The 26,296-nt window shown below is 40.2% G+C and overlaps 1 protein-coding gene across 1 annotated transcript in view; it reads right to left on the reverse strand.

The window, feature by feature from the left end:
- FAF1 (Fas associated factor 1) overlaps positions 1 to 26,296 on the reverse strand; it is a 299,638-nt gene that overhangs the window by 263,869 nt on the left and 9,473 nt on the right. The window contains exons 2-4 of the mRNA XM_061632944.1: positions 25,062 to 25,130; positions 6,321 to 6,367; positions 304 to 512 (exon numbers count right to left, since the gene is read on the reverse strand). Of these exons, the coding sequence (XP_061488928.1) occupies positions 304 to 512; positions 6,321 to 6,367; positions 25,062 to 25,130 (325 nt within the window). The remainder of the gene's footprint in view (positions 1 to 303; positions 513 to 6,320; positions 6,368 to 25,061; positions 25,131 to 26,296) is intronic.

Consider the following 26,296-nt stretch of genomic DNA (forward strand, 5'->3'; position numbering starts at 1 on the left):
CAAGACACCTTACACTGTTAATCTTTTGTGAGATTATCAGTGTTCCTAGCCCCTGACACTGTTGCGTGGCATGAAAAATTATGTTCTGTTTCCCTGCAGACTTATTCACTCAATAAATTTAAAGAACTGGCCCCATTTCCCTCCCACTCCACTCAAGCAGGTATAGAATCACTAGCTTTACAAGTGGTGCTTTCGAATGCCCCCTCTCCTCCCTAGCAGCTGTTCAAAGAAAAAAACTTGTACTGTAATTAGATATACATTCATTTTAAATGTGTCAGTCTCTTTCTACAACCATTTTCTTACCAACTGTAGAACTGTCTTCGAGGACTACATCCACATTTCGATCTCTGTACTCAACCCTGAAGTCAAGCATTCGAGGTTGTCTTTCCACTATTTGTCTGGATGGCACTACATGGCGAAATGCAGAAGACGAGGAAGGTGCTGACAATGAGGAGGAAGGATGACTAGCAGGACCATAAGCTGGCCCTTGTGAAGTCTCTCCACTGTATTCACTGGGGAGGGAGGGAAATGTACATAATTGAATTTCAAAAAAAGGCAGGCAGGCAGTTTTTTAAAAGAACTTATTCTGGTTCTATGAACAGAATTTGGGATTAATATTAGGAATGTTGCAGAAGCTAAACTACAGGAAGCAAGCATGTTGCTCCCATTGGAGACATTTTGATTCTAGGGGTTATGAGACACAAAATGAAATGCTTCAAATGAACTTCTCTGGCATCCAGAAATAGTTTTAATAGTTGTCAGGATTTGGCCTCTCTTTTCTAAGTCTGAATGCCTTTAGACTTAATAATGCTGTAATTTTTTTCAAAACTACCATTTCAGCTATAAAAGAGGTGAGAAATTAACTTTTACAACTAGCACTCACTTGATTGACCATTCTTTTTTCAGCCATTTTAAAATATTAAGTCTGAATGCTTATGAAATACACAATATTGCAAAATGGCAAGCTTCTAAAATCATTGCAATTCCTCTCGCCCAGACTGCCCATGAGCAATTCAACAAACTCTAGTGATAAAGGCTGAAACCAAACTGCAATTTCTGACACTGCAATTGAGTATGGACAGGCACACTGCTCATCACTCCCACTTTCCTTCTTCCCTGGGCACAAGTGGCATATGCAGACAAGGGAGCCCTGCCTTCCCATTATATCTGAACCAGGTATTATGGTTTGTTGCTCCCTAATAAGCCATGAGTGCTAGCCAATCTTAAACCATGGTTTGTCGTTGGCCTATGGATCATGGCTTGTTAAGTAGCAATAAACCATAATCTCTGGTTCAGGCATAATAAAGCAGCAGCAACTGGGCAGCATGCACCAGCAGCATCATTCATGCTAAGCCACAGTAAGTCAGAAAACCTGGCTTATTCTTACACGCAAATAAAACCATTGGTTATTTTGATGTGCTGTCCCAGACCTTGCAGCTTCATCCGGGCTTGTACATATTAGTGTAAACATATAATATATTACTTTTCTACATTAATTACCAATGGAGTTGAAATATATTAGGGAATATTAATAAGGATGCACAGGTCCCATTTAGCAGGCTCAAAAACTAGAGTGAACACGTTACGCTCACTCACAGTATCTAATGCTAAAGACTGTCAACAGACTGCAGCCAATATGGAATACGGCAATCTACTCTGCAAGGGTCACCAGAAGCATATTAGACCAGTGCTCTGGGGACTGCACTGACCTCCTGTTTTCTCTCTAAACACAATTCAGTTCTGTGAAGCCCTAAATAAAATAGGCCTATCATATATTAAGAACTGCCTCCTTCACTTTGTCCTATTGTGATCTCTCTCTGTGTGAAAGCAAGTCTTCGATTCAGCTCTTGCTAAGGGGGAAAGAGACAAAAGGACATATTCATTTTCCTCAGCTTTGGAATCCCTTCCCTTGAAAGCATGTAAAAAAATTAACAAACCAACAACTACTGAGCGGATCAATACAAAGTGTTTTTATTTAAGCAAGCATTTAGGGATTGGGCAGTAGTTATTTTAGTAGTAATGCCAAAACAGAGTGTTCTATTACCTTTTCCTTCTATTTTTAGTTGTAAAACAAATACTATGTGCATTGCCACAAAAGTGGCAGAGCATTTTAAATAGGCAACATTTCAGTGGAAAGTGTAAGTAGTTATAGTTATGACTAAGCCATGATGTCCGAATTAAGAAGCTGTACATGTATAAACTGGCAGTTTAAATTTTGTCCCTTCTCATGTCTATTTTTTTAAAGAAAGGAAGTTCATGCTGACCTTTCGTATGTTTCCCAAAGCCTCAGTGCAAAATGGAAACAAAATGTTATCAAACTGAGTTGCTGCTAACTTGAACTGTGCTGTGAGCAGTTACTTACACATCTGTACTGCTTCAGCCTTAAGACCATTTGCCATCGCAACGGTCTGGTAGGGTAATTCCCATCATTCTGCATCCCAAATTGTATGTGTGTTGCAGTGGGGAGGGGGAGTCAACAAACAAATAGAGCACTATGAGTCTTTTTTATACAGAGGCCTCTTTTCCTTCTTGCTAATCAAAGAGAACAAAGAGCAATTCTCAACTCTGAAGCCACTGGCAGTTTCAAAGCCATGATGAACAATGGATGTGCTGTGTTTAGGTGTATATATTTCCATGCAAAAATATATTGGCCCTAATTCAGAGATTTGTGTGTGCTCAAGTGGGCTGCAGGAGCATTACTGTATGAGAACATCTTCTTTGCCAAACAGAGGGCCGGTGCTGTTAGGTTTCACAGCTGAGCAGGAGAGGGAAAGGGATCAGTCCCCTTTAGCTCCAAACCATAGTGACCCATCCATTCAGCTGGGTTTCACAATGCAAGAGCACAGCACAGGCAGCCCCAATTCTGTAAGCAGGGGGTTGTTTCCCTCCACGCAGCACCTTTTGCACACCCAACATGCAAAAGGTGATTCACATACAGATTGTTTCCCTTCCAGTTTACAGATTGTTCTGCTAGATCAGGGCAAAGGGATTTCATAAGTTGAGCTATAAAGTGATGGATTCATTTTTTAAAAAAAGAAATGGTCAATCTATTGTACAACATTAGGGCTAGAGTGGTTCAGCAACTGCATCATGGAGGGCAGTATTTCAAGTGTAAGAGCTGCTTCACCATGCCCTAGCAAATAGATGCTCTCATCCTCTGTTAAGCCAAAACAGCTAAACAGCCTAGTGTTCACGCCAAAGGTGCTTCTGCCTGTTTTTTCTTCCAGCTGCAAGCTTCTCAGAGTCATGCCACACTCAATGTCAACTTTCAGGAGAGTTTTTTTGTGGGTATGGTGGTGGGGGGAAAAGAAGAGGCTGTTGCAAAAATGAGACCAATATGTACAGTCATTTAGGTCAGTCTTTTCCATCCTCTTACCCCCCCATATGTTGCTGGACTCCAATGACCATACTCCCTGACCTTAGCCACGCTGCCTGGGGCTGATGGAATTGTAATCCAGCTACATCTGAAGAACAAGTAGATGGGGAATGCGGCTTAAAATCTGGGTTTACGCATACAGTGACTTGCAAAACTACTCGGACCCCTGACCAATGCTCTCATATTACTGAATTACAAATGGTACATTGTAATTTTGTTCTGTATGATATTTTATTTTGAAACACTAAAACTCAAAAACAATTATTGTAAGGTGACATTGGTTTTATGTTGGGAAATGTTTATAAGAAACTTAAAAAACTGAAACAAGTTGCTTGCATAAGTATTCAACCCATGCTGTGGAAGCTCCCAGTTTACACTGATGAAAGAAATTACCCTATCGGGGGCACAATTACCTTACCATTGGCCTCCACCTGTGAACCATTAAAGTTGTTGTCACATTGTCAGGATAAAAACCCCACTGTTAAAGGATCATTGGTCAGGCTGTGGATCTGAAGGAAAATGAAGACCAAAGAGCATTCTACAGAAGTGAGAGATAATGTAATATAAATGCATAGATGCGGAAAAGGGTACAAACTAATATCCAGGTGTTTGGATATCCCAGTGTGCACAGTTGGATCAATAACCAGGAAGTGGAAGCTGCATTAAACCACCCAGGCACTGTCAACAAAAGGCTGCACCTCAAAACTCAGTGCTCAAACAAGGAGACTTGTGAGAGAAGCCACAGAGAGGCCAACAATCACTTTGAACGAGCTACAGAGTTCAGTGGCTGGAAGTGGAGTAATGCTGCACCCGTCAACCATATCAAGAGCTCTGCATAACACTGGCCTATATGGGAGGGTGGCAAGAAAGAAGCCGTTATTTAAAAAGTACCATCTAAAAGCATGTCTGGAGTTTGCCAGAAAGCATGAGAGTGCCCCAGCTGCGATGTGGGAAAAGGTTTTGTGGTCAGATGAGACCAAGATAGAGCTTTCTGGCCAAAACTCAAAGTGCTATGGGTGGCGCAAACCTAACACTTGCCATGCCTCAAGATACACCATCCCTACAGTGAAGTATGGTGGTGGCAGCATCATGCTGTGGGGGTGCTTCTCATCAGCAAGGACTAGGCATCTTGTTAAAACAGAAGGAAGAATGGATGGAGCAAAATACAGGGAAATACTGCAAGAGAACCTGCTTCAGTCTACTAAAAACCTGAAGCTTGAGAGGACATTTGCTTTTCAGCAGGACAATGATCCCAAGCACAAGGCCAAAGCAACATTGGAGTGGCTCAAGAAGAAAAAGGTGAATGTGACCCAGTCAAAGCCCTGATCTCAATCCCACTGAGAATCTGTGGCACTCCTTGAAAATTGCAGTCCACAAACAACGTCCAACCAACCTGAACCACCTGGAGCAAATCTGCCAAGAAGAATGGGCCAAAATCTCTCCAACACTGTGTGCAAAGCTGGTACATACCTACCCCAAAAGACTTAAAGCTGTTATTGCAAAAAAAGGTGGCTCCACCAAATATTAATGTGTGGGGGTTGAATACTTATGCAAGCAACTTGTTTCATTTTTTTCTTACAAACATTTCCCAACATAAAACCAATGTCACCTTACAATAATTGGTTTTGAGTTTCAGTGTTTCAAAATAAAATATCATACAGAATGAAATTACAATATACCATTTGTAATTCAGTAATGTGAAAGCACTGGTCAGGGGGCTGATTACTTTTGCAAGGCACTGTATAATGATGATATCACTTCAAGCTCAATAGGTGGATTGTGTTGTTCATTGTTGCTGCTTTGAGCAGTTAACATGCATTACTGTTAGAGATGGGGGCGAATTTCAGCATTTTCAGATTTGTTACCGAATTCTGTCAGAATCCATAAATCCTGTATGTCTTCGGATCGAGTTTGACTCATGGTTGCAACTGTCAGCGACACCAGCTTTTTTAAAAAACAAATCCGCAGCTAATTTGACATTGTTATTAACATAAACAGCTGAAGTGCTGCAATGTGTATTCCTTTGAAGTTCTATCTCAATGAGGTGATAACAATCACCTTTAACACCTTTGGTCAGCACCACAGTAACCTGAGGCAAGAGGCAGAATTCACAGGTGATAATCAGCCTAATTTAAATTTAAATAGAAAGCCCAAGAGACTATCGGTAGAAAGACTGCCAACAGCATTAGCAATTTCGTTAGCTATTACAAGCAGATTGGAAATAGCAAAAAAAAAAACTGGGGGGAAATGTTGCGGATCAGTGCTGGGCCTTGAATACTTTAAGATTTAATGTACACAGACAAATTTTGATTTAAGGAATTAATGAGAACCAGTAGTTTCACTTGAGGAGTCTCTGGAGATAAAAGATCTTGACCTCAGCACATTATTTGACATGCAAAGTATGGCTAGGGCAGGCAAAGGAACTTCTAAGATTGAAAGATGCACTTAATCTGAATTTATATCTATATAAATTACTTAAGACATTAATCTCTTTATGACTTAAATGAAAGCATTAAATTTGGATGATATGAGAAAAGGCTATTTCGTCATTTATTTATTTTGCTCTTCAGCCCAAAAGGCTCCCCGAGTGGCTTACAAGTGTCGGTAAGGCAGTCCCTGCCCTCAGGGTTGCAAGATAAAAGGCAGGAACAAAAAGAAAAGCAATTAAAAAGGAAAAGGAAAACTCAAGATACTATTTCTTAGAGTTTTTCCAACTAATAAACTTTGGGTGACAGTCCTACTCAGAGTAAACCCACTGAAGTTAATTGACATGATTAACTCTTGGTTTCATTGATTTCAATGGGTCTACTCTGAGTAGGACTTAGTTGAATACAAACCTTTAACATTTTAAAGCAAGCTATAGGAATCATGGGTGCTAATACCAGCTCACCAACAGAAGAAATAGTTTGTCCCATATGCTGCTGTGAGGAAGTTCTCCACCTACCTTTGTAAAATCCCATTTTCCTGGGGTATAACACCATTTATAGCTGCCTGCAAAAAAAAAAAAGAATATACAGTATTTTAGTCTATTCATAAAGTTAAGTGAGAAAGCTTGTTTATATAGAACTGACTGGTTAATAACTGTATAGATATATGTTACAAGATTACCAAAATCTTATTTCAGATGTATATGAATCAAGCTGCACCCTAAAATACAGGAGAAATAGTGCTGGTTCCACCAATTGCAAAGATGCTAAAATTTATAGCAAATTATTATACTGCCATGAGAGTGACTGTGCACTATAGCCAGCATGGATTTTTCGCATTCCGCCATGTTAAATTGAAAATACCCCCTATGCCATTCTGATGCTTCCCAGAAGCTCATTTCAAAACAAAATCTTATAAAATCTTATAGTCCTGAACTCAGAAAAGCTTCCCTAAACAACCCTCTTAAGTTTTCATGGTGATACACAAAACACTTAGGGAGAATCAAGAGTTCAAAGTGCAAAACAAGAGAAAAAATCCAGACTACTGTTGGATTTTTTTCTGTCAATGGTCTCATAACTTGTTGAAATTAATTAAAAATCAGCCATGTTCACAGAGTACCTGTCATCCTATTACTGACCTTGCCCCATACTCTGACCTTCATCTTCTGCAGTTTAAAAGTTAAAAAATGCATGGCTAATTTTTAATTAATTTAAGAAATTTAACATTGGAGTCTATGATAGTGCAGGCATGCTCAGTAAGAATCAACTGTTAGTGTTCTAAAAGGCAGCTGTTTGGCTTGGCTAATCAGGGGACACACATTACCAGTTCTTCCAAGCTACACAGCAAGTGGATTGGACTGTAAAAGACCAACCCAAATCGTGCTTGCATTTTTACAGATTTGTAGGGCAGTACAATATCTCAGAGAGGAGGTCAGGTCTCCTGCTCCTCTGGTGCATTCACTATAGCTGCCCAATTTCCCTGATTTTTAAAGTTTCATAGAAATATCTGTTGGCTATAGGTATGTTCTTAAACTGCAATGGTTTTTTGCCTTTTAGTGAATTATGAACTATAGACATATGGCAGGACTTACACAATGGTACCAGCTCAATAGTTTCATCTCTTGTGTGTGCAACATTGGGCCTAAGGTGGGTCACAGCAGAGGCATCACATTTTTCTTTGTTTGAGTTTCTTTTTAAAGTGAAAAGAGACCAAGAAAAAAGGACATAAAGAAGGTTAACCAACAGTGGCAACAACTGAGAGCTGTTAATTAGGCAAAACCACCAGGGACCAAAGTATGACAAAAGATGGTGGGGAGGGGGATCCAAGTGGATGGTCACCCTAGCTGATGTCAGCAGCCTGCACCAGGACACCTATCCTCTTAGTGGTTATGCTCTTATATAGAGCTGGCTGCAGTACAAACATGCCACAACAGCTACCTCCCAGTGCTTAGCAGTAAAGGTGGGAAAGCACCTCCCCATTTTATCACCACATCATGATTGTTCTTGGTTTCACCTAGCAAGTCACTTCACCATCTGGTCCTAATAACCAGATGTATTATTATTATTATTATATCCCCCTTTGATGTTGAGCGTAGTGTATGGGTGGGTTTGTGTCGGGAGAGGTGTTCCACCAGGTATTGTAGTCCCAAGCTGTGTAAGGCTTTATAGGTTAAAACTAGTACTTTGAATCGAGCTCGGAAACATACAGGCAGCTAATGCAAGCCGGCCAGAATCAGTTTTATATGTTCGAACCGTTTGGTGCCTGTTACCAATCTGGCTGCTGTATTTTGCACAAGTGCAGTTTCTGAACCGTCTTCAAAGGCAGCCCCACACAGAGTGCATTGCAGTAATCTAACTTGGAGGTTATCAGAGCATGGACAACTGAAGCCAGGTTATACCTGTCCAGATAGGGGCGTAGCTGGGCCACCAACCGAAGTTGGTAGAAGGCACTCCATGCCACCAAGGCTACCTGAGCCTCAAGTGACAGAGATCATATTGCTAGAGCTGGACTGAAAGGAAGTGTCCTTGGTGTTAGGACTTAGAAACTCCCCAAGCAGCTAGACTGCCTAGAGCATCCTTTCCCAACCTGGTGCCCTCCATATGTTTTGGATTACAGTTCCCATCAGCCTAAATGGTCAGGAATGATGGAGTCCATCAATACCTGGAGGATATCAGCATGGGAAAGACTGACCAACACTGCCCAGCCTATAATCAGCCTGCTTGGGCTAGTATCAGTCTGCGGTAGCAGGGCTCCCTATACAAGGAGATCTGCCAGTACAGAATGTCTCCCCCACCACAACTGTAATACATGGGGATAATAATACTGGACTACCATATAGGTATGTTATGAGAATTTACTAAAATATATATATATCTTTGATCACTCAGGAAAAGCACCATATCAATACTAAATATAAGAAGCATGTGCCTGCTTTCCCTTTCGCCAACTGCATGAACTAGACGCACACATTATATTTTTATAATACACAGACAAGTTACTTCAGTCATTCTCTTGTTTTTCTATTCACATCTTAGAAACCCACCCTCAGCACACCCTTCCCTGGCCGCCTGACCTCTTTCCTAAAATAAAAATTTAGAGTCAAGTTTAAGCAGCTCTTGCTAGGTTTAATATTAACTTCCAAGAGCTGAGCTTAATATTTAACTGCCATCAAATATGGTTTGTTTTTAAAAAGAGATGTTTATGCAAAATACATGGAATGGCCCTAAAATAATCACATACTTACTGCAAAAGATGGGGCACTCCCAACAGTAGCAGCTTAGATTAATAACGCTAAGGTTTATTAAGTTCAGCTGTAAAAACACAATACTATTTTCCGTGCCGAGCCACTGAAGGTACATAGTTTGATTCCCAACAGAACATAAAACATCTTTTCAAATGACTCCATTAGGCAATTAAGATCTTGGCTGCTAACTTTTCCCTTCTTCAGCAGCAGTTACCAGTGATACATTTGAGTTAAAAAGATAAACTAGCGGTCAAGACTTTCAAATAATCACTGGAAGCCAACCTACATCATAAGTGTCAAGTCTTCCCTATTTCCTAGTTCCTCTGTCTGGTAAATCACTATTTTTGCCTATGGAGCAGAGTTGATTTGATTTAAATCAAATTGATTTAAATCGCTTATCTGAAGGACTGAATTTTAATTATTTAAAACACAGTTTAAATCACTAGTGAGGAAGATTCTATTTATTCATCATTCTTTAGTAGAAGTACATTATTGTTTAAAATAACCTTAATACATATTCAGAAACAGAGGTTTCATTATTTTATTTTATTTTATTTTATTTATTTATTTATTATTTTATTTATATCCCACCCTTCCAGCAGTAGTCCAGGGCGGCAAACAAAAGCACTAAAAACACTTTAAAACATAATAAAAATAGACTAAAATACATTAAAACAAAACATTTAAAAACATTTAAAAAAAGATTTCAAGACATCTAAAAAAAGGTTAAAAACATTTTTTTAAAAAAAAAAAAGGTTTTAAAACATATTAAAAAGCAACTCTAATGTTGTGCAGAACAGACCCCCTGATAAGATGGTATCTGCAGGAGGCCTCCACCCACAGAGCGCAGTGATTGACTGGGTATATAAGGGATAAGACGGTCTTTCAGGTATCCTGGTCCCAAGCTGAACAGGGCTTTGTACGCCAAACCTAGAACCTTGAACTTGGCCCAGTAGCAAATGGGCAGCCAGTGCAATTCTTTCAGCAGCAGGGTGACATGTTTATTTATTTATTTATTATTTGATTTATATCCTGCCCTTCCTCCCAGCAGGAGCCCAGTGATCTCCTGTATTTTGGCGATACCCTGCCACAGTGAGCAGTCTCGCCACCGCATTTTGCACCAGCTGCAGCTTCCGGACCAACCTCAAGGGCAGCTCCACATGGAAGCCCCACATTAGAAGGTAAGTACATACAAAGCAATTATTCTGATCAGTTTTCAGATTAATTTTCATCAAAAAAGGCGGGAGATAATTTGGTCACTTTAGTACTAAAGCAGAATGAACTTGTGAAGTCATTCAGGAGATGAACAAGCTCCAACTGTTCAATTAACCACTATATTTTTGTCATGATGTGCCAGAATCACCAACACCAAATAGGCTTTTACATTGTACTAATAAGATTTTTTATTCTTCTGGTCAATTTTCTGCACATGGATTTTTGAATGAGTCTTTAGATAAATTTAAAGTTCTTTAAAAAATAAAATTTAGGCAATTTCAACCAAGTTTCAACATGAGAAACTTAAAATTTTGGGTAGTACAGTTAACTCAGTCTTCTTCATCATCATCTTTCCCTTCTTTGTTCATTGTCTGGAATAGAAATGCAAGCTTTCCTGCTTTTTCAGTTCCCAGTTTATTTCTCAATTTAGAATGAATTAGTCTAAAGGAAGAAAAATTCTCTCTGCATCTGCAGAAGAGGCTACTGCCATTAAGAGCAGGATTATCACTTCAGTGGTCTCCTCCTTGTTCAGATCTACTCCATCTCCCCAACTTCTCTATTCATTGACCTTCTCTATCTTTGCACTTAGAGAGAGACAAGGCCGAGAGAGAGAGAGATCAAGCACTTCATGTACACCACCTGCAGAATAAGACTGATCAGGTTATCTCCAATCTCCATAAACTGCTATTAACATATTCAAAGAATATAATTATAATATAATTAGAAACTGTATAATTAGTATTCATGATATCTTTGACTCTTTTTTAGTAATTATTTTAAGAAAATTTTGAAAGTCAATTTAAATTTATATATATATATGATTTTCTATGTTAGCAGCTGATGAAGGCAGAAGCTGAAACGTTTTGTTAATATAATAAAAACCTCTGTTTGGTTAATCACAATTATGTTTATAGATATAGATATATAGATAGATATAATTTTAAAAAATCATTTATTTGTATCAACCCTGCTATGGGGGCTGTAAGTTAAGAGAACGTTCATCAGGATTTAGCTTCCTCCAAACATCCTATCAAATATTAAACCTGTGGAGGACAGGACTATTGCAGAATAAATGAATTTGGCATACAGTAGGCAGAGCAGATCCTTCTGCAATGTGCAATATTGTGGGGGTGTGGGGTTTCAAGCAGTGGTCTTTTGATCTGTTAGACACACAGTGAAAGCTCATTATAAGGCGGGGGTCAGGGGACACTTGCATTATAAGACTTCCATGTTATAGTGAAAATTGCACTGAACGGGTCAAAGCAGTGAGTACTGGTTCCTAGAGAGGCAAAACACTACCACCACTGCAGCTGAGGAAAAGAGCAGGAAGAGAGGGAAAAACAAGTTAACAAAAATAAAAATAAAGCTCCACAGAGAGTAATGAAAGAACTTGAAGAAGGTTCAAGAGATAAGTGTCCCTGAGGAAAAAACCACCAGGAAGGAAAAAGGTGGGAAGGAGGGGGATGTCAAGAAAGAGAATTTTTAAAAGAATGCTGACGGGGGGAAAAGACTCAAAGAGCCAGGGGAAGGTGGACTCACCAGGGACAAGGAGCACAGAGAGGAAAAAAGAGGTATAACAAACAGAAAAATAGGGTATAAAGTATTTTACTTGGGGACATGGTCAAACCTGTCCTATATCTGAATCTGTGGTACAGTGAGATGCGTTATAACGAGCTTCCACTGTACTTTTCTTTTTTCATTTGTGAAACATTAGAGGATATGTTCTAGATTCCTTCCTGCTCTATTAGACGCACACCAAACAAATGTTATGGTATTGGTACTTCACTAGAGATAAACTCACTAAAGGGACAGCTGGCCTCAATTTAATATGTTAAAAAAAACACTGGTAATGATCCTTAGGAAATAACAGAGCTTGGAAAAGTTACTTTTTTAAACTACAACTCCCATCACCCCAGCCAGCATGGCCACTGGCTGGGGCTGATGGGAGTTGTAGTTCAAAAAAGTAACTTTTCCAAGCTCTGGGAAATAATGCCCAACTGTGCTTCCCAAACAAGTGGAGAAAAGCAAACCTTTCCCATCATCATCACTGGCAGCCCAGAGCAACCAAAAAAAGTCAAGTCAGCAATTTATATATTACTGTTAGCTTTCCTCATACTTCAAGGCTTAAAACATCAAAGTCTTTCCAACTGCAAATGCAGAGTCACACAAACTTTGTTTGTTACACAGTTAAAACAGCAATGTTTTCCCCATTCAAAACTAAAGCAATGGCTGAGTTTTGAAATGCAACAGTTTGTGCCACATATTTCAGGATCCTTTTCTACGTAAAAAGACAAGTCTTTTAAGAAATTCTAATAAATATTTAATGTTTTCAGAATAAAGCACACATCACAACAAAGTGAACGTTATCCAATGTTGTGGGGGGACAGAATTCTCCTTCCTCTCCTCTGCAACCTCCATGGCCCACAAATTTGCAATGAGAGCCCCCCAACTGATTTGAGGGTCACATGAGAGGCTGCAGTGGAGAGGAAAAGAAATGGTAGTCCTTCTGGGAGGAAGGGCAGGATATAAATTTAATAATAATATTTAATAATAATAATAATTCCCACTACACAAGCGGAACCCCATTCTACTCACAGCCTGACACCACTGGATATTAACTAGTATGTTCCAACATCCTTTTTCTAATTATTATTATTCCTAATTTTTTCTAGAAGCTGTACGAAAATTATGAAGACAGTCCGTGTCTGCAGGCTTTCAATGTAAAAGGGATGAGGAGGGAATAGAATGAATGGAAAAACAAACAAATTTATGAGTAGGTGGAATGGCCACCATGGAGACAGTTCTGGGACTTGTCTTCATTAAAACATACAATTTGTGAACTACTTGAGTGCCATGTCACAGATTTTTACTCCTGAAGAAGCTTTTTAAATTTACAGCCTAATCTTTACTAGGTTTATTTGGAATTGTCCCACTGATTTCAACATAGTAATGTTGACTTCATTCATAGTAACGTAGCCTCTACCTTACACCTAGATGCTAAGTGCTCTTGCAAAATTCCAGTAACTTTATGGGATCTAATGTGCAGTGCCTCCACACTGCAACACTCCTATCTCAAGAACTAACAATGCAATCCTATACATGTCAGCTCATGTATTTCCACATAATTGTATCATATGTTTTTGTTGTCATAGCCTAAAAACTTTGACAAAAGAGAGTTATAAACTTACAGACAGCCAAAAAAAAAAACCAAAAGGATTTAAGCAAAACTTTCATAGATCTGGTTCACACACAACACTCAGAGTTTGTTCTTAGTTTACTGCTCACAGTTTGGGTGGAACAAGATAAACCACAAGCCCGGCTTCAGATGCAATGCTAGGCCAAACCATGGCTTAGCCCTGGGTAATTCAGCAGCAGCAGGACTGCGGAGGAGTACTGTGGCTGCAATCATGGCTCCAGGAACCCACACAACTGCTTGTTTGTGCTAAGCGATGGTTTGGCTTAGTGTTACGTGACAACTGAGCCACTGTGTGCATGTAAAAGTGCTACATTCCAAAAGGTATTTATGTCAATCAATTATTTTCTTTTAAGCAGCCAAGCATTCCCCAATAATTATTTAGTTTCTGATTTGGGGCAGCATTTTAAATAAAGTCTAATTTTAATATTAAACATTTTAAACTATTTTATATTTGCGTATGCATATGTATCAAAAGCTTCATAGCCGATGTTTAAGCCTAGAACATCGAGAATATGAATTTATGATGAGAAACACTAAATGAGAGTGGGGGGAAATATTAGTTAGAGACTGCCAAGCATTTCTGTACTCTCAGGTGCTGCCTTTTGTGTGGGCTATGAATACAAAGAACTCTCTATTACAAGAAATAGAGTAGCTTCTTCATAAAAAGAAATTGACATTGATTAGCCTTGCTGCTCACTTGATGACTCTGCATTTCTTGTTGGCAGCTGTGCAAGGATAATAGAAGTCGAAAGAGCTCATTACTGCAGTAATGAAATTTCAACTACCATTTAGATAAGGTTGCACATGCTGCTTACATTACTTTCATAACATTGACACCAAACCTAACCAAACTCCTACCTCTGTTCTAGTACTGTATATTGTAGGCCACATATTAATGGCACATGCAATTTAAAGGCAAGAAAGAAGTGAGGTGACAAAAAACATGCTGCCAGCACTCTGATTTTCATTACATTTTCCGAAGCACACCTTGCAAAAGCAAAAAAAAGCTAGAGATTCAAACAAAACAAAAAAGAAAACTGGAAAGGCATTTTGATCCTCTATGCCAGATCAGACAAGTAATACTAAGGCATCTGGCAGAGTCCCCTAACCATTACCCAGAGCTGCATTTGCTGCATAGAGCTCTTTTTCATGCTACTGGTCAAGTAGATCATTGCCTCCAGATTCTGACTGAGGAAAACCACCACACATCTTTTTCTGGTAAAATGCTTGTGCCTTTGATAAAGGAGTGGGGGAAGCAAGTGAAATATCTTCTATCAAAGCTGGAAACAAACGAACAGTCACAGAAGCTTTGTTAGAAAAAACTATGGGAACAACAGTGATACAATTATGACAGCCATGATTGTGAAATGCTCCCCCCCCCATGTCAGTGGTGCCCATTGGAACTAGTACGGTGGAAAGCTGGATGCCCAACACTAAGTGGAGCCAGAGCCAATGACAGGCAGAGCCAACTCCTTCTAGTTTTGTCCCATCCCCTTCCCTGCTGAGTTCTGCAAAAGCAACACTGAGGTTGAGGAGAAGAAGGAGGAAACTGACAGGCAGTGCCACTCCCTGGACTGGTTGTAAGCAAGAAGGTAGGTGGAGAGAGGGGATAAGAGTTGGCTGAAGGCAAACTTAGGTTTGTGGGGTAATGGGCCATTAGCTCTAATGGGGCAGTATCCATTACCCCATGTTCAGAGTTAGTATATCCCCCCACCCCTGCATACCAACTTCTGATGCAAACAGGGGAAGGCGCTTATGTTCACAGCATTCTTGTAAGTTTCCCAGTGGTTGACCACATGGGTCAGTTCTGATCTGGCAAATTTTCCAATAAATCCTATAGAATGGTAATTAAGGCACCAATTTTGAACTGAATTTTGAAAATGCAAAAAGCAGAGAAGAGTTGTCTGGGCTTCCTTTTAAATGACAAACAACCCCGCATCATTGCCAGAGTATATTTAAACAGCTAGCCAAGCCATAAGCCATTCTATATAAAGACAGGAGACAGTCCATACCTCACATAAAACTTGATGGACCTTATTATGAAGTGCTTTATGAGGACATCAAAACTTATGGTTTTACCTTGCAAGTTCTACATGGTAGCACTCCAAAACTTCACAAACCGATATATACTGAAATTGGACTTCTTTGTGGCCCAATAATGTGTTCTCTTGTTTGTGGGCCTGTCCAAAATATAGGGAATCATGTTTGCCCTTCTTCTTTCCTTGTAACACTAAAAACAAAACACACCCCAAAAAAGATCACACACATTTCAAACAACCAGGTCCGAAGCAAGAACGGATAACTAAACCCTAGGGCCAGTCTGAATTATTCTCCAACTCTTCCTGTGGAAAACCTGTTAATTGGCAGCTGGATGACCAGAGCAGTCATGCAAGTATGAATGGATCCAATTACTCTATTAAAAAGAATGTTAAAGATCTATGGCAAGTTCTGCTGCTTGAGCCTTTTAAGAACTGCAAGCAGACTTCTAGGGCTGTACCACATCCTCTTTTGCACCCCAAAAACAACAGAGGGAGCCTCTGGAATGGTCTTCAGTGAGGCTGCAGCAGGAAAAAACAAAGAGCTACCATGCACAAGTGCAAGAGCCTTACAAAGTGGAAGAACTCCATTTGATTCAAGCATGTGACTACACAAATATATAAGAGCCCTGCTGCTTCAATTCCAGAAATTAAGAAAAGCGGGTATATTTGTGAACTTGCATCATTCATTCTGCTTTTGGGGAGGGCAAAGTGTTATGCAGGAAATTCATCCTCTGGAAATCCTACTTAAACTTTGCAGCAGAGGGTTGAAATGAGACATGGACACCAGTGTTTGGGTTGAACTAAGGGGCCACTTCATTAAAATCTTAACACTGAAACAAAACCTGATGTAAACCTGAAGAGGGAGTTATAAGTGCGGGAGCGGTGTATGCAACTTAGGCCAAGCCTGTGTGCAGCTATTAGGGCGACCGACCCCTGCTGGGGCAGCAGCAAGCCATTTGCCCACCCCAGCCCCCGCTATACCCAGAAGGTTCGTAGGGAGGCCTTCCTATGTCACCACCCCTCGAGGTCCCAAAGCTCCAGGAAGATTTATTATTTATTCCCGTTATTTATTAAATTTATATCCTACCCTTCCTCCCAGTAGGAGCTCAGATGAGGCAAGCTGGCCCCAAAGGCTGCCCATATCCTGCTCCTGGCCCTGTAGCCCTGAGCTGCAGGCCTCGGGAGCCTCCTGTCACCCCCAAAGGTGCCTAAGGGTGTCACCTAGCTGTCCTTACCAGTTTTCCCCCCTCCCGCACTTTCTTGCCATATTGACTGAATTAATCTGTCAGGATAATCAATGCAAAATGTCAAAAGTGACCAAATTCAGCTATAAAAATAGTACACACAGCCAGATTAACCTATTAACCAACTGATGCAGAATCAGGGATATAAGATGGAGGAGGTGCAGGCAGCACAGGCCAAAATAGCCCTGGCTGCCCCTGGCAGCATGGCTATGTCAGTGCACCAGTGTGCTGCCCACACACACCTGCCCTTGCCCAAACTGGCGGTGGGGGCATCAACCTCTGGAGTGAGAATTCCTTGCTGGCTTATGAACTTTGCAAAACAGCCTATATCCTGGAAAACCTATATTAACAGCTGTAAGGACTAGCAACTTGCTTTTTTTTTTTTTGCTTTTAATAAAACAAATACCATCTGGTTGTTGAATTCCTCACTAACCATACTAGATTCTAAAGTTGCATGACATCACACAATGTGCACAAGCCTGTCACAGCACACTAAAATTCTTATGGTTAGCAAGAAGTACACATCTTGCCTCTTTCAATATGATTAACTGCTTTCAGTTTGCTAAAATTTCTTCTATGGTTTTCTTGACTCCTCAAAATATGAAGTATGTATTTTTTTTAAAAAATTGTACTTATATCTTAATAGCATGCATAAAACAGAACTCCCATGATCCAGATTTGGGTATCTCTGCGTTCCTCAGCACAGTTTACATATTCGTATTACACTGAATTTATCATGTTTTAAACCCGTCATTTATAGTTACATTTTCATTCAGCTACCTTACCCTTCCCAAGTTCCAACATTTTGAGCAGATCTATTACAAATCAAAGTCATAATGATGCATCACATTTTGCTTTTAAGAATCTTCAGTGCATCTTTCCCCAAAAAATACAGGTGTAGAGGTAGGAGTAGCATATACATCCTTGAACAGCTTTATATTTCATTCAGAATGTTTATAAAAATGATGCTTTTTCATTTAGCAATCTTGTCAACAACAATGCTTAATCAGTAACATATGGCAACAGTTTAAATTGTTAAAATTTAATGACTACAACTTTTTCAAAAAGGGCTCACACGCTTATCAGTTTGTCTATAAACTGCTTTAAAAGGCCACCTAAACCATCCAAGGAGAGCCATAAAGTTACGAATAAAAAGTGGCCATGTTGCCAATGAGATAAACATTCCTTTTCCACCAAGACTGGGGGGACGACGACGTTAGGGCTAATGTGGTCAAGAAACACTCGTTTTTATGGCCTATGGAAATGATTCCCCAAGGGCATTGTTGGCATTTTAGACAGAGACCCACCAAAGAACTTTTTGATATTATCCAGGACCTATCTGTGGATGGATACCAAAACCTACAGATCAGGATTTTCCCCCTTTCAAGAAGTCTTGCCATTATGACAATCTTTCACAGCACCCAACAAGAAGAAATGCAGTTTTCCTGTACCAGTCCAGCTCTAGTCGTGTTCACCAATTAGTGGCTTGATGTGGGAATACTCATTTTCAAAGCGCCAAGAGCCAGTGCAGTGTAGTGGTTGGTGTGCTGGACCTGAGAGACCAGGGTTCAAATCCCCACTCAGCCATGAAGCACACTGGGTGACCTTGGGCCAGTCACCATCACTCAGCCCAACCTATCTCACAAGGATGTTGTGAGGATAACATTGTGAGGGAGATAACCATGTACTTCATTTTGAGGTCCTTGAAGCAAAGGTAGAATATAAATGTTTCACATCAAAACATCACCTCAGACAAGTTAAACTGGACCTGGATGAAGCTGAAATGTGTGCTGTACATTTGCATCTGCAACCATATCTGCTGCAGAATTAGAAGTCTGCTTCCACATGTAGGTCTCTCTCACTGAATCAGGATGAGTATCCTTAAGATGCCTGGTAGGTCAAGCCCCTCAGAAATGCCAGACTTCAGAACACACTTCCATGATGCACTGAACTGGTAGACTCCACAAGGGTGGAGGAATGCTTATAGTACAGAAGGAAATCATGGTAGCAGCACCACAACCAATCTGCTTCAAATTTTCTAGCCTAAAAGATCAAATAGTTATACAAATCTGAGTGAAGGGGTTATCCAGATGACAGATAAAATTAAGATTTGAAATTGAAACTCTGAAGAATGCACTGAAGTCCTTTAAAGATACATGGTCAAATTGTTCCTAGGAGTGCTAACCAATAAAAAAATTAAATTAAAGTTTCCATTTTCCTATGTGGATTTTCAATCCTATGAATTTGGGTTTTCTTCTTCTTTTTCAAAAAAGAAAAAAGAAAATTTTAAACAGTGCCTCCTTTATATACATGATTTATCTAACCTCCCTAAAGTGCTACCTTCCAAGAAGAGTCCTCTCCATTTTTCTATTTTCAAAAGAAATGAATATTATTAGGTTATCCATAAAATTATTCAAGCTATGAAACTGAAGTATTATGAAAACAAGGCACAGAGCAGCTTATGTCTTCTGATCCTCAGAAATAACATACAGAAGGAGCTGCAAGCCATCACATTTACAGGTGTGCAAAACCACCGACTGCAAATACACAGTTGCTTGAACCACTGCCAGCAGAAAGGATAAAGAAGTTAAATAGCAGTAAAGCAGACATTTCAGCAAATAGCAAGCGCCAAGTTTTAAAATGTACCCTTAAAATTAAGATAATCATAACCACTTGGGAGAGTTTCGACAATGAAAGGATGCTGTTTACAAATGAGTAGATGGAGGCTAAACTCACATTTATATGAAGTGGTATTTGCTTTTCTTTCAGAGCTAAACATAGTGAAAACAAGAACAGTAAAGATGAAAAGTGGTCATCATGTGACCTCCAGGCTACTGAGGCCCTGGAGATACCTTTTGTGTATTCTGTTGCTTTTTTTGAAAAAATAATGAGAATCTCTGCTTTTTTCTGAAGTATCAAGCCCTCATGGTTTCAGAAATGAGTTCGAAAACACAGCAGTCATTGTTTGCTAAAGCCCATAAAAACAGAAAGCAAGTAAAAAGGGTATCAAGTTCACTACATTTTACTAGCTGCCTCACTATTTTGATCATCAAGTATTAGCATTACCACAATTTTCATTAACCTCAGTGGACTGGTATAACCAAATACCAAAAGGAAAACTGTCACTTATGAAGATGGCAATATCTTTCCCCCCAAAATTACTCTACACACTAAAGCACAGAGTGAAAATTATTTAGGTGATACCTTATAGTGGATGAACTGCACAACTAAAAATGTCTTTAAACTGTGCAGCTCTTTTGGAGGCAAAACATAGTCCTTTCTACAAATAAAGTAAGCCAGTTTACAGGATGAAGTGGGCCAACAGTATTAAATATTTCTCAGTCTGGAAGTAACCAAGCCAACAAGCATACATCTTAAATGCTAGGGTGGAATTAAGAAATAGATAAAGGATTATCAAACTTTCTCGCTCCGGGCACATTTGAGGGGACTGAAAATGACTAAGCCCCACCAGTCACAAAATGGCAGTTGTACGGGCAAATACAGACACAAAATGCAAATAGATGGAGGTGGAGTTTGGCATGAACAGCTGGCATCTACTGATTTTTTTATTGATATCTAATCCCTCTTCAGAAATTGATACATTATTTGTCACTGCAATATCATTATGGCACAGGGTTCTATAGTTCAGATTTCCTCAAGTTCTGACTTTAGATCTGGAGTTATCATGGGGAGGCCTCCCATTTTAGAATTTGCTGATCCAGAATCTCTAAGTTGAAATGGCTTTTTTATTTTATATGCCTCTCCATCTCGTCTCATTTCATCTCCCCTCCTCCTTTCACACTTAAACTGTAATTTATAGAGGGGGTATAAATTCTTCATCCCTGCTCCAATCTATCAAGTTTACTTTTTCCTGTAACAGCTTTCCTCTCATCCTCTTACTCTATTTCCAGTTCATTATTATTTTTGTTATTATAATTAAAAAATATTAACTTTTTATCTCTTTCTGCTTCCCTGCAATGCACCCTCTTGCCCAAGGCTCTTCCTTCTCTGATCCCCTAACCTCCTCATTTAATTCCACCTTCTCTTTCCTACCCACTCAGAATGGACATGCAGATACACACAGTGGCTGTCCAGTTCCTGGCAGTTGTCCAATGCCAGGTTGTTCTTCTGAAGTGGAGAAGGCAGCTGTCGTCTTGAGTCAGCTAAGAGAGGCCTCTTGGATCAGGAGGAGGACTGGGGTGAGAAGGTATGAGTATGTGAAGGGGAGAGGCCAGAAGGAGGAGCAGCACCCCTGGGTGCCTTATTCCCTCTCCCTCAGTCTGACCACCCCTTTTCCCTCTCCGTCACACTCAAGCCACCTGCTGTCCATTTCATCTTTCCTTCTGTTTCTCCAGCTTTGCACACTACAGGATCACTCTCTAACCAACGCTTGCTCCCACGCATGCCTATGCACTGTACATGTGGAGAGTTGCTGGTGCAGCAGTTGGAAGCAGGATGTGTGGGCAAGGAGGTGCTGGGCAGGCTGCAGTGTGGGGCTCTCTGCTGGCCTGGCCCACAGTTTGAAAAACACTGAACTAGTTAAAGACATCCTGGCTCTACTGTGGAGGAAATACCACAAAATTAGTTATTGAGAGAAAAAATTAAATAGCTCACCCAGCAATTCTCAGGGGGAGAAGTGCAAAAGTTATCAGAAACAAAAGAAAATTCATACTTGGATGGAAAATGGTAGCATGATTTTATTTATTTTTTACATGAGTGCTGCGATGGTCACAAATCTTGTTCTTATAAAAACAGGGCATTATCCAACAATGTAGTTCTAGCTGTGTGATAGAACTTCCTGTGTGCCCCCTAAATCTGTTCTGGGAGTTCCAGCAACCCTCTTAGAAGAGGGTGCAGTGAGAGGGGAAGTTCAATTGTGCAAGTGGAAATCCTTGTGCTAATGGAACTATTTCACTGGATACTGTCCTTAGCCTGGATCCAACAAAAAGCTAGCTGAACTTAGCTCTCATTAAAATCAGTGGGAAGTTAAATCATGTCTCTCATTGTTTTCAGTAGAAAAGAAATTCAGTAACTTAGTCTGGATAAAACCCTTCACTCTTTAATTTCATATATTTTTACTGCACATTTGTATGTTTTGATACATTTCCAGCTTTTCAATAAAAAGTTTAAAGAAAACAGATCCAGACCAGTTGGCCATTACCTTCATGCTGCCAATTGTAATGTGTGATGTATTAGACCCACTCTGCATTTCCCAACTTTTAACCTTCCACTTACCCAAGAAAACATCTTCCCTTTATTGGTATGATAATCTAATTTTGAGGAGCTTTGGCAAGGAATTTTGCATATAAATTGCTGAAAATTTGACTGCAGTAGAAAACAGATTGTTACAATGCTTACTGACCCTCTCAAAACCCTAGGTCTATCTTATGAGAAACAGTGCTTTGTTAAACTGCTGGGAGGAAGGGCGGGATATAAATCAAATAATAAATAAATAAATAAACTCATGTTTACTCATGCACTTGCCAAACACATCATCCTTCACTATGTGCCTGAAAAAACTGGTCTTAACAATAATCTATTCAATACTGAACACAACCATGCCAGTAATTGTTCTTAAGGACCAAGAGGTTTGTATATTTTGTGAATCCCCAGATTCCAGACTGCACTTGGTGGAGTTATGTACTGCCAGTAAGTAGCTGTGGGATTGGCCCTGGGTTCAGAGACACTTTTATTACAGGATTTTAAACAACTCAGCTTAAGCTTCCCTTCCCCTCCATCCCATAGCACACCCACTTATTTGGGGGTTAAATAATACAATCTCCTGGAAATTCACACTCTTGTATATTGTCACTTACACAACAGCCCTCAGACTACTACAAAAGCATGGTGTAATTCAATACAAGAAACACAAGTCATGGCATTCTATCAAGAACAGAGCATCAAAATCAGAAAACAATACTGATGCCTACAGTTAAATTGTGTATTTTTAGAAAGAAGTATGTGAACATGGAGACTTCCATCTCCACCCAACAATGCCTCTGGAATAATGCTACATCCTGAGTATGCACCTAACAAAATGCCCTCTTCACCTTTACCCTTCATGACTGATAAATGCTAGAGGGGGGGGATGACTGGGTGGGTCCAGGATGTGGTGAATTAGTCTTTGCACAAGGGGACGGTGCCCTGCTGCCTTGAAGGAGGGAGTAGTATAACCAGTCTTGGGGGGAAAAAACAACACCCTGGACTGAATGTTATTTAACAACTACCACCAGGTCACAAATATTTTGGCAAGTTACTCAAGATGGTCATGGTGGCACAGTTGCAGGCATTCTTGGAGAAAACTAATTATCTAGTCCCATTCTAGTCTGGGTTCAAACCTGGATTCAGGACTTGAATCAGCCTTGGTTGCCCTGATGGAAAACCTTTATCAGCAGAGGGATAGGGGGAGACCTTGCTGCTCCTGCTCAATCTCTCATTACCTTTTGATACCATTGGACCATAGTGTCCTCTTGGAACTTATTAGGGGGACTTTTTTTGCAATGGTTCTTCTTTTATCTCCAGGGATGGTTCCAGAAGGTAGCATTGGGTGAGCCCCCAGCCCTTGAGCTATGGGGTACTGCAGAGCATTACATTGTTTCCAGTGCTATTAAAAATCTACATGAAGCCATTGGGAGTTGTCGTTAGGAGATCTGGAGTGAGGTGCCATCAGTACACTGATGGTACCCAACTCTTTCTCTGTAAACTTGAATCAGGAGTGGCTGATAAGACCCTGGATGGGCTAGAGATGGGCTAATAAACTGAATCCTGGCAAGAAGGGGGCTCTGTGAGCGAATGGGTCCCAGGTCCAGGAAGTTGCCTGCCCTGGATGTGGTTGCACTGGAGGAACAAGTGCATAATCTGAGGGTGATCCTAGATCCAGCTCTGTCACTAGAGGGTGCAAGTGTCCTTGGTGGCTATGAGTGCCTTTTACCCACCTTGGTTGGTCAGACAGCTACAGCCTTTACCCAAGAAGGACAGCTTGACCACAGATGTCTGTCCATCATGCATCGGTAACCTCAAGGTTGGATTACTGCAATGCATTCTATGCAGGGCTACCCTTGAGGATGGTCTGGAGGCTTCAGCTAGTGCAGAAAACAGCAGCTAGGTTGCTTGTGAGGGCAAGCTACTACCTTGTCTATGGAATTGGCACTGGCTGACAATCTCCTACCACACCAAGTTTAAGGTTTTCGTACTAACACATAAGGTCCCTATATAGCTCAGGATCAGATTACTCAAGAGACCACCTTTTCTCATATATATCCAAGTCACTGTGTTCTGTAGGAGAGTTTCTCCTTCAAGTCCCAAAAATAGCAGAAACCCACTCCACAGTAACTCAGAGCAGGGTTTTCAATGTGCCTGCCCATTCTGTGGAACAAGCAGCTACTGCTGCTTATACCAGCCAAACCATGTTTTTTAAAAAAGGAAATGGGGGGAATGCTACCAGCTCATCCCAGTAAGCCCCCACAGCTCAGAAATATGTAGTATTTGTCCCCCTCCCTGAAGAAATGCTCCCTATCACATCCTACAAAAGAGGGCTTTGCAAGTGGGATGGCATATTACACTACACTAAAAGGAACAGGTTGATCTTTTGAAATGCTAGTTTTCACTTTCTGACTAGGCACAATGGAATTCCTGCCATTTTTCCTGGATTTACCCTCTTTCCTACTAAAACCTTTCTGCTGGGGCCTAGTGGTTCCATTGCTGTCAATTGCCAAGGTAGAACACAGAACAGTCCCTACACGACCCACTCCTTAGTGATCTGACCTCATCAGTCAGTAGGAAACAAATTGTACCATCATTAAGCTCCCTCAGCATCTCTTACCCTCAATCTACATGAACAGAAGCCAGGAAATGGATTCATGTTTCTGCAGTTTGAATCTTGAAGTTTCTGCCACTAATCCTAAAAGTAGCATAGCAGAGCGTGGATGCTCCAAAGCTTACCCCTACCGCATGTTATTTTATAGTACTATTTAAATGCTGTTTTGAAAAGGCTATCAAGATTATACTCCCTTAGACAGAAGCAGTAGCAGATGGCATGGTGGGGCTTCACTGCTTACCTGACCTCCCTCTAGCTGAGTCGCTGCTACATACTAGGACAGAGAGGGGGTGGGGCGAGGTCGGCACAGTCCAAACGCACCAAGCAGGAGCACTCAATCGGCTCTGCCAGTGCATTTGCACCACGCCAACCTCGTCCTTCCCCCTCTATCCCAATATGCAGCAGTGACTCAGCAGAAGAAGTCAGGTAAGTGGCATAGCTCCACACCGCCTGCTACTGGACTGAACATGATAATCATGAAAGACAGAAAAAATAAGTACTTACCACTAAATCCCAGTTATTTTGTTCAAGTAAGGTGATAGCTTCATCAATATTTTCTATACCAGTACAAGCCTAAAATGAGGAAGGAAAAGGGTTCAGCTGAAGAAGTCTCCCAACAAATATTAATTCTTTAAAAATTAAGGTATCACCACATAAAGCCAGGACACAGCTATTTATATCAGGAACCATTTAATGACATCTGAAACTTAAACATTAACTACTCACAAACAACTAGATTCTAGTGCAAAATGGCAAAGAAAAATAGGCAGCTGCTTGCTACTCACCTTGCTTATAAATGAATAATGGTAAAGTTCACTGGGCTAGCCTAGTATGACTGACTATTATCAAATATTTCAACAAGACTTTTAAGTTGAGACCTATCCCAGTCTGCACTTGTGTTAGAATTGCTTGTTAATATGTTTTTTAATAATGTTTTTAACCCTTTTTTAAAAGATGTTTTGAAAGCTTTTTTTAAAAAATGTTTTTAAAGTTGTTTTGTTTTAATGTATTTTAAGGTCTGTTTTTATGATGTTTTAAAATGTTTTTAGTGCTTCTGTTTGCCACCCTGGACTTCTGCTGGGAGGAAGGGCAGGATATAAATCAAATAATAAATAAATATCTACACAGCACCTTCTATATGCACAATTTACAATCCCTTGTCATTCATTCAGACATATGATTTTTGTGTATACAGCAAGGAGCTCATGCCTTACACATCTACCTTCTTTGCCATCTTGAAACCTATCCCTTCAGACAATAATATTTCACAGGAAAATTACTGTTCCCATTTTATAGACTACCCAAAGAGTATCTGACGCATTTGTCACCAAATGTTCACTGAACTCGGACCTATGCATATTATTAACCACAACTGTTACATTTCCTTCCTGGTTAAAAGGATGGGATGCAGATTGTAAGAAAAGCAACTGACATGCAAGGAGCTATATCTCGATTGTCGGCTTTACAAGCAGAAGGTCTTGAAAAGCGACATCGCTGAATGGTAAAGCATCTGCTATGCAGACAGAACCACTGTCAGTCAATGTAGACCATACTGAGCTAGATAGACCAATGGTCTGACTCAGGAAGTAACACAGGAGCTGCCTTATACTAGGTCCCAGGTTCCGTTCTTGTCATCTGCAGCTAGAAGTATCCCCACCATTCTTTTATTAGCTGTATGCCCCACCTTTCCACACTAGGTACTCAAAATAAAAAGCAAATTCAATATAAAACAAATATCA

Source organism: Rhineura floridana, chromosome 6 (genome assembly GCF_030035675.1).
Source record: "Rhineura floridana isolate rRhiFlo1 chromosome 6, rRhiFlo1.hap2, whole genome shotgun sequence".
In the NCBI taxonomy this organism is placed as follows: Eukaryota; Metazoa; Chordata; class Lepidosauria; order Squamata; family Rhineuridae; genus Rhineura; species Rhineura floridana.